The sequence below is a fragment of the Onychomys torridus genome, chromosome 21 (genome assembly GCF_903995425.1).
Source record: "Onychomys torridus chromosome 21, mOncTor1.1, whole genome shotgun sequence".
Lineage (NCBI taxonomy): Eukaryota > Metazoa > Chordata > Mammalia > Rodentia > Cricetidae > Onychomys > Onychomys torridus.
The window spans coordinates 47,010,077-47,018,824 of record NC_050463.1 but is presented as its reverse complement, the minus strand read 5'-3'; the positions used below and the strand labels follow the sequence as shown (position 1 = coordinate 47,018,824).

The 8,748-nt window shown below is 50.8% G+C and overlaps 2 protein-coding genes and 1 non-coding gene across 3 annotated transcripts; 1 reads left to right on the top strand and 2 right to left on the bottom strand.

Moving 5' to 3' along the window:
- Nucleotides 1-50: 50 nt before the first annotated feature.
- On the bottom strand, nucleotides 51-6,904 carry Odc1 (ornithine decarboxylase 1). Its single transcript, XM_036171380.1, has 11 exons — nucleotides 6,809-6,904; nucleotides 4,320-4,417; nucleotides 4,118-4,234; nucleotides 3,697-3,870; nucleotides 3,374-3,546; nucleotides 3,041-3,175; nucleotides 2,846-2,927; nucleotides 2,586-2,669; nucleotides 1,657-1,932; nucleotides 1,359-1,573; nucleotides 51-916 (listed from the first exon to the last, which is right to left on the bottom strand). Exons 3-11 carry the CDS (start codon nucleotides 4,217-4,219, stop codon nucleotides 769-771), a joined length of 1,389 nt encoding a protein of 462 aa, XP_036027273.1. The 5' UTR covers nucleotides 4,220-4,234; nucleotides 4,320-4,417; nucleotides 6,809-6,904; the 3' UTR covers nucleotides 51-768.
- On the bottom strand, nucleotides 5,527-5,660 carry LOC118572087. Its single transcript, XR_004943457.1, has one exon. It is a non-coding gene; the product is annotated as a small nucleolar RNA SNORA42/SNORA80 family (small nucleolar RNA).
- LOC118571514 (translation initiation factor IF-2-like) lies at nucleotides 6,584-7,698 on the top strand. The gene is made up of 2 exons (XM_036170526.1): nucleotides 6,584-6,955; nucleotides 7,012-7,698. The coding sequence occupies exons 1-2, from the start codon at nucleotides 6,584-6,586 to the stop codon at nucleotides 7,696-7,698; spliced, it is 1,059 nt and encodes a 352-aa protein (XP_036026419.1).
- Nucleotides 7,699-8,748: the final 1,050 nt, after the last annotated feature.

The window sequence follows — 8,748 nt, the reverse complement described above, 5'->3', positions numbered from 1 at the left end:
AGAAGGTGTGTAAACTGAGTAAAGATTATAAAAGGTCAATGGTCAAGGTAAAGATTTACAACACAGTAGTTGCTGCTGTTGAATTTATTACAGGAAGTTGATTGCCAAGTTCTGTATGATACTTCCAATGTTACTAGGTGGTGCTGCAGGCAAAGTCAAGGGTTGGGGAACATTCAGGGTTTCTGCAGGCAAGGTTCAAAGAGCCTCCAATGCCCTCCCTGGGATGTGGCCAGGACATCAGGTCTCTGGGCAGATGACATTCCTCACCCACAGGCTCTGGGCACCAACTCCACAGCCAAGCGTACACACGGGGCTGACTAAGCAGACCGATGCTGTGTGTAGAGGGCGTGGCCTTGTCCCATCTGCCTTGTCCTTCTCTGCTGTGACAACAGCAGCCTGTGCAGGAAGTGTGTGCCTTCTTAAGGGACACTTGCAAACACTCCCTGATGCCCAATTATTTCAAGATAGTTTATTTTCCAAATGGGTCACAACATGAGCTTCTGGCCCATCCTGCCAAATGTACAAGCTACAAATGCTTGCTCAGCAGCTGAGGGGCACGTTAGTATCATGTCTGAAAAGTGAATAAAAATCCATATAAAACAAATATTCAAAGTTTCCATAGGAACACAGGTAAGTGTGACCCATCTCCTAACCTTCTGTTCTGCATCTGCTGCAACCCCTACTCTTACAAAGACCTCAAAACTAGCAGTAATTAAGTTAAATGGTCCCCCCAAATCCCTTAATTCAAGCTAAACTTGCAGGTGAGAGCTACACATTGATGCCAGCAGAAGCACAGGCTGCTGGGTGCCGGTCCATCCCGCTCTCCTGGGCACACGACAAGGGCAGCAGCGTGCCCACATCCTGCTCCTCCACTTCTGGTGGGAAGCCATGGCTCTGGATCCGCTTCATGAGTTGCCTGAAGACAAACAAGTGCACATTCAGAACCCCAGTCCTCAGTGGGCAGCCTCCCCAACAGCACGCGATCACTATAGCACTAGGCGGGAAGCCATTCAATGCACCACTTCATTACCGGGGAAATCGCGGGCGGGCGGGCAGGTGACAGACGCTAACTAACTTGAACACTAGTTACATTCATATTCTAGTTGCAAAGGGATCTTATTTCTAAGAACTTTACTAGGAAAAATGTGGATCAGTATTATTGAATTCCCTTACATTTGTCTGCATTTAACTTAAAGTAAAACCATTTCTCAATTAGACAAGAGCCCAGCCCAATCAATCCTCAGCACGCACCAGGGATAGAATCCAAAGGGCCGGCTCACGGGAGGTAAATGTTCCACCACTGAACAAGCCAGAGATCCATGCTTGGGAGAAATACAAGTATGCACAACCTCACTCACCACATTGACCTCGACATTACGTAGTAGATGGAAGGCCTCTGGAACCCATTGAAAGTAGACGCAGCAGCAACCGTGTATGCACCCATGTTCTCAAAGAGCATCCAATCACCCACATGCATTTCAGGCAGGTTACAGCGCTCGACGATCCGATCAAGGCCATCACATGTTGGTCCCCAGATGCTGGATGGGTAATACTTCTCATCTGGCTTGGGTCTCTGTATGAAGACATTGCTCCTTAATTAATATCCCTGCATCCTGTCTATCACTCACCGTTACAGAGAGCATGCTCAAAACTTACCTTCGGCAGCAGGGCCTTGACGTGTGCATGATCGTAAAGAATGCAGTTGAATGATCCATAGACTCCGTCATTCACATAATACATGATGGTTTGCTCATTTGACTCATCCTCATCGTCAGAGCCGGTCTGCTCCTTCCATACTACTTTTTTGGCAATGATATTGACTGCCAGTGTGAAAGCTGACGCGACATAGTATCTGCCCGGCTCAGCTATGACTCTCACTCCAGAGTCTGGTGGGAAGTACTTGTCCAAAGCCGGGTTGATCACACTGGTGATCTAAGAGAGAAGGGAGCAGCTGTTGTTACTCAGTTCACACAGAGGGGAGAGATCCCACTGTTATGTGTTAAAAGGACAGGACATGAGCCTGGGAGCCAGCATCAGCATGCCAGTCATCCCGCAACATCCTATCTCCATGGAAACAGTCTACATACCACTTCATTTCCCATTCTCCTGTCAGGAACCATCTCTAGCTTTTCAAGACACTATGGATACTGTTTATTATTAAACAATAGTACAAAATCAACTATCACAAAACAGGGGCCTAGTGCCAAAGTGATTCTGTTTAGCAAGTAGATGCCAACAAGATCAAATCATTTCCACCATGCCTAACTCACATAATTGTACAGATAGTAACACAAGCACCAGACAGCTTAGTTTCCTAGGAGACTGAACATTAAAAATATATGGGAGCCAGGGATGACGGCATAGCTGAGGCGGGAAGATTCCAAGTTCAGGCCAGCATGACTACAAAATGAGACCATCTCAAAAATAAAAATAAGTCACTGGAAACACAATGCTAGGAGGTCATTAAGTTCATGTCTGTTTGGCCCCTTTTACTATCAGTAAAAACATTTAGATTTTTTTTATACTACAAAGTGGAACTTGCTATATACCTCTGTAGGTTATTAATGTTGAAAAAATAAAGTTACCTCTTCAAATTTAAGCTTTGTATCCTCAGATCCAGGAAAGCCACCACCAATATCAAGCAGATACATGCTGAAACCAACTTCTGTCTAGAGGCAAGAAAATTCACAAGTCAGACTGCCAGACTCATAACAAGTAATAAAATGCACAGCAGATGGTTTTGAATCTGTTACAATGAAAAGGCTCTTCTTACAAAAGGCTAATTCTAGACTTAGAGTAGTATTATTTCAGACAGCCCCTCCACTAATGAGTCGCATGTACTCACTCCCATGTCAAAGACACAGCGGGCATCCGACAGGGCCTGTACGAAGGTCTCAGGATCAGTACATCCACTCCCCACATGGAAGCTGAAATCAAAAGTAACAGGATGCTGCTTTTTTCACTAGTTCTCAAAATGAGAAGCCCATAAAACCGGCGTTGTTTAATGCCTCAGTCTATAACCATGTCACTGAGGTCTCACCTGACACCAACGACATCAATATTTAGCTCTTTTGCCCGTTCCAAGAGAAGCCTGCTGGTTTTGAGTGTGGCACCAAACTTAACACTGAGGCGACACACTGCTTTGGAATCATCAGTAGCAATCCGCAAAACCAACCTAGACGGACAGAAGAGCATCAAGTAAGTAAGTATCCCATCCACACTAGAGAGCCTATCCTAAGTGTGGGTGCGGGTGCTACTGCTCTGTGGGTTTGAGTCTGACCCAGGGTCAGCCTGGTTCTACTATGCAGGAATGAGGGCAGGAATGGGGATAGTTCAACAAGGCCCAGTCTCTGCTCTCAGAGGATGGACTCACTTTGCCTTTGGATGTGCTCTGGCGACTTTCAACAACTCAACCTCACTGTCAAAAGTCATCATCTGGACTCCATTACTGGCAGCATACTTGATTTGAGACACTTGTTTACAGGGATTTGCATAGATAATCCTCTCGGGAGGCACCCCAAGCCCCTGCACCAACTGTATTTCAGTCTGAAAGAGAAGGCGGGTGTTGGATTGTCTATAGACTGAATGAATCTCATAAACAAAAGACATGAAAATGTCATGTGCACCCCAGCCCATTAACACTTGCTGCCAGGACACACAGCCGGTGCTGCCCTGGGTTAGAGCAGGCTTGCTTACCTTGCTCGCACAGTCAAAACCTGTCCCAATGGCGGCTAGGGTGTTCACTATGGCTCTGCTGTCGTTACTTTTGACAGCATAAAAGGGAGTGACGCGGGGAAGGGCTTTTCGCCATCTTAGGTGTTTCTTCAGAATGTCTCCAAGGTCCGCGACATAAAAAGCATCCTTATCGTCCTGGAATGAGAGGGTGCCGGGACACCGTTAACAGTGCTGCATGCAGCGTGCCACACTGAAAACCCTTTTCCTCTCCCCCCCTCAAATCCTATTCCCGTTGGCAGTCACGGCCACAGCAAGACCATCACCACGGCACAATCCGCAGCCAAGGAAATTCTAGAGTCTCTGGCAAGACATGAAGACATGCTCACTCCCACCGAGCTAGGAACTCTCCGCCTAGATGAGGGCATGGGCTTCCCGTACTCACCGAGGAAGAAACTTCATTAATTTTTTGGTCCAGGATGTCCTTGGCAGTAAAGCCTTCATCGAGGATATGACACTCAAGGTCTTCCTTATTAAAGCTGTTCATGATTCCTGATGTGCCCTGAAATAGAATAAGCTGTGAGGGTGAACCCAAAGCCCGAGCACTGACTCTCACCCAAACCCACAAGTATCGACTGAATACTTACAAAAAAACCTAGAGATGGAACTCAGTTATGGCCAGCTCCTCACAAGGCAAGCTATCCGGGAACTCTGAAGGCTGTCTCCTTGGAGCCGTGCAAGCGTTCTGATGGATAGAAACACAGGATGTTGCTATCTCCCTTGGAACCTTACCATTAAAGGTTAGACTCCGCAACAGCACACCAGAGTTAACAGGTGGAATAAAGTGCCCAGAGCAGCAAGATCAGTGGGGTGGCCGGGATTCCCAGTGAGCCCCACAACCCCCAAACCTCTGCAGTACCAATATACCAGACTCCACACTGGACACTTCATGTCCATACATGAGGGACATCTCAACCCCCATCCCTCAAAAGAACAGCATGTGGGTTTCAGAAGATTATCTGCACACAGTGCCATGGCTGGCATTATTAACTGTGTTCCTATCTGCTTTATTTGCCAGCCATTCCAGCTCTTCAGGAACTTCAAATGTCAGTACAGTAACTGCACACAGCCATGTAAACACCTTTTCTTTACCCACTGGGCCGAGTCATGCTTAATGATTTTTATTGAAAAATCCAAAAATTTCCATAAGGAAACTTTCATGTCATAGTGGCATTAAAAACAAAAAACAAAAAAAACCAACGCCAGGCAGTGGTGGCTCACGCCTGTAATCCCAGCACTCAGGAGGCAGAGGCAGGTGGATCTCTGTGAGCTAGTCCAGGACAGGCTCCAAAGCTACAGAGAAACCCTGTCTGGAAAAACCAACCAACCAACCAACCAACCAAACAAACAAACAAACCCTTCTAATCAACATAGTATCCTGTTAAAGTTACTGTTATCTTATCAGAAATCGGTATCCTGCCTGGTGGTGGTTCACGACTTTAATCCCAGCAGAGACAGGCGGATCTCTGTAAATTCGAGGCCAGCCTGGGCTACCAAGTGAGTTCCAGGAAAGGGGCAAAGCTACAGAGAAACCCTGTCCCACAAAGCAAAACAAAAAAAAGAAAGAAAAGAAATCGGTATCCTAGAGCCTGTATTGCCTACCAAATGAACATTCTGGGAATCCAACTGTCCTCAAATGCCCTCAGCTAAGTTATGGATAACCATATGGTAGGATCTTTGGCTAATTTATTAACAATAAGGAATATCACCACACTGAACAATAAAAGCTTCTGTCTTGGTCTTATGAAACTGACACCGTCAGTGGCCAGGTAAATAAAGGTTTCTCCCCCACCCCCCTGTATGACCCACTTCAGTGCCAGCAGCCTACAGGCAGAGGCCAGGCAATGGTTAGGAGCCACAGTTTGCTCTAGCATGGGACACTATGAGAGGCTCAGGGTGACAAGCCTGCCATAAATCCAAATCCATGCACGGTAAAACGCGATTTAATCCTCCATTTAATGAGACTTTTTGGCACTGCCAACTTCACGAGTTGCCTAAACCACTCCTAAGTGAAGACTAGGGACCAGCACCAGCCAACTCATGTCTGCCTATGTGTGTATTTACCATGTACAACTAACTGATGACTAGGCTCTGGGAGTAACTCTGTAATTTTAGGTCTTATATTTCCCAGGCAACCTTCAGGCTTAAACCTGGCAATCTTTCTTTGAGATACCACATACTTTAGCTTTTCTGTAGTTCTTAACGTTTCACCTGAATAATAAAGTACACAAATTCCGGAAAATTGCAGCTAAATCGTAACACTTAACTTTTGCTTTTCTGTATCTCTTAACGTTTTCTCTGAATAATAAAATACGTTAAAATCCGAACGATATTCCGAACACCTTTTGGGCTGGGCGTAGTAGCTAAATGGTAATTGACTCAATTAGCACAAGCGGTTAACGCTAGAAGAGATACAAGCCAATTAAAACAAAAAGAATTCCACCAGTCAAATTCTGCTCGATCTTAGATGGGAATAAAACAAGCCACCGCATTCTTTGTCCTCCCCCGGACATCCCTGACAGGCTCTGTTCGCCACACTTTTTTTTTTTAAACCAGTTATTGAGGATCCTGAGCCGGGACAGCCGTGCACGCCGGACAGCCCGGGAGTCAAGGCTTCTCCAAAACCACTAAGTCATTCAAGGAGTCCTAATTCCCAAGTCCCAGCCGGCGGGTACTCCTGGGCAGTGACTCCCAGACTAAATTTAGGCTCTAGCAACTTCGAGATCGGCTCAGCGACTCCGCTCTGCACACACACACACGTTAGCGAAACTAAAGCAAGCGGCAGGCGGACGGCAGGGCGGCTGCGCTCCCCTGCACCTGCCGCGGGGCTCGCCCTCCATCCCCGCACCGGATGGTGCAGCGCCCAGCCGGGCTGGCGCGCTCAGAGCTGCCGTGGGCGACGCGAGGGAGGAGGAAGGGCTCGCAGCCCAAGAGCCAGGGCCGGCCGGCCGGCTGCCTTCCGGGCGGCTCGCAAGGTCACCGGCCCCGGGCCACGTGTCCCCAGCCGCCGCCGCCGCCCGCAGTCGGGGCCTCGCGGCGACACGTGGCCGCTCATCCCCTCCCGCGCCCCGCTCACCTCACAGCGCACCGACCCCGCCGGCCAGCCCCATGGAGACGGAGACGCCGCCGCCGCCGCCGACCCCCGAGGAGTGCCCGGCCGCCCGCCGCCGCCGCCCGGTCAGCCGCCTCGTCGAGCCCGCCGCAGACGCCGGCCCGAGGTGGCGCCGAGCTGCTGCTGCTGCCGCTGCCGCTGCTGCTGCTGCTGGCTGGTGGAGGCAGGGAGGGAGGGCGGGCGGACGGCGGCGGCCGCTGCAGGGACTGACAAAGCCCGACGGCGCGCCGCGCCGCTACTTATACGCGGAGCACGTCGTCATGGAGACGCACCAGCTCAAACCAGCCGCGATCGGTTCCGGCCGGGGAGGAGGAGCAGGGGGGGGGGGGGGGGGAGGGGAGGGGCCGGGGCTCCACGGGGGCCAACCCTCTCCCCCCAACACACACATCCCCTCTCGCACCCCCCCCTCCCACTTCTCCAACCCGGGCTCGGCGCGGGGAGCCGGAGGCGCGGGCCGCGCGCGTCAGCGGGGGCGGAGCGCCGCGCGTGCCCGCCCACCCGCGCCCCCCTCCTCCCCCCGAGGGGGGAGTGACGGAGCAGGGGGGGGGGTGCCTCCGCCCGCGCGCGCGCGCCCCGCCCGGCCTCGTGCCGGACACGCCCTGCGGCAGGCCCGCGCACGCGCACCAAGCCGCGGGTCCCGCCTGCCAGCACGCCGCAGGGCCCTCTGGGCAGCGGGCGGGAGCCGGCGGGCGCCTGCGCACTCGCTCTCGGGCGCCTGCCCTGTCTCCCCGGCCCCCCCACCTCCAGGCGGGCTCGCGGATGGATGGGCCGCGAGTGGGCTGCAGGTGGACGTGGCGGGCGCAGACCGACCCTGCTTCGAGGTCCCCCGCACGCCTAGGCGTGGAGCTTGCTGAGCGACGCTAGCAAGCACGCTGGCAGTTAGGTTGGCGTCTTCCAACGAGAGGGTAGGCACCAGGGGCGTGCTAAAATACGCCTTCTGTCCGTGAGAGGGGCGAGTTAAGAGGTGGTGGGGTTCCGAGCCCACCCACTGCCCCTTTTATTCTGTTGGATGGAGTTTGAATCAGTAGTCTTTCGGGTTAGCTACAACTAACAGGCTTTGGGAAGTCTCACAATGAATTAGTATCACCCAAAGTCACAATGATAGGTAACAAGTGGACTGATGGGCTACTTATATATATATATATATCCAGTATTGTAAAGACAAATAGTACTCCACATTGTTACTATATGTATAGGCTGTTAATGGTTTGTTCTCAGTTAAAACCCCTCTCCCAGACCAGATACAACAAGATATCAGCAACAGCTAACTTGAAGAAACAAAGCAATAAATAAGTAATTTGACTTTTCATTTTTCTCTTTCTCTTTATTTTATTTTTCAAGACAGGGTTTTTCTGTGTAGCCTTGGCTGTCCTGGAACTCACTCTGTAGACCAGACTCGCCTAGATCTCACGGAGATCTGCCTGCCTCTGTCTCAGGTGTCCTGGGATGAAAGGTGTGCACCACCACTGCCTGGCTTGACTTAGCTTTTCAAGGACCTGACACACGTCTTTAATCCTTAGCACTCAGGCAGGCAGATGTCTGTAAGGTTTTTTTGTTTGTTTTTGTTTTTGAGAGAGAGGTTTTCTCTGTGTAGCCCTGGCTGTCCTGGAACTCTGTAGACCAAACTGGCCTTGAACTCAGTGTTCCTTCTGCTTCTGCCCCCTGGGTGCCACCACTGCCTGGCTAGATCTCTAAAAGTTTGAGCCAGTTCTTGCCATGCAGGCCAGTAGGATTTGCTGAAGGAGGCAGAGGCAGGTGGGTCTGGAATTTGAAGCCTATCTGGGATGCACATTTTTTAGCCGGGTGTGGTGGCACACGCCTTTAATCCCAGCACTCGGGAGGCAGAGGCAGGCGGATCTCTGTGAGTTCAAGGCCAGCCTGGTCTACAGAGTGAGTTCCAGGAC

Coding starts and splice junctions, on each gene's coding strand:
- Odc1 (XM_036171380.1), bottom strand. CDS start 4,219: ATGAACAGCTTTAATAAGGAAGACCTTGAGTGTCATATCCTCGATGAA. Junction 3,871..4,117: donor TTAATGAAGTTTCTTCCTCG/GTGAGTACGGGA, acceptor CTCTCATTCCAG/GACGATAAGGATGCTTTTTA. Junction 2,670..2,845: donor GCTGTGTCTTTGACATGGGA/GTGAGTACATGC, acceptor TCTTGCCTCTAG/ACAGAAGTTGGTTTCAGCAT.
- LOC118571514 (XM_036170526.1), top strand. CDS start 6,584: ATGGTGCAGCGCCCAGCCGGGCTGGCGCGCTCAGAGCTGCCGTGGGCG. Junction 6,956..7,011: donor AGACGCCGGCCCGAGGTGGC/GCCGAGCTGCTG, acceptor TGGTGGAGGCAG/GGAGGGAGGGCGGGCGGACG.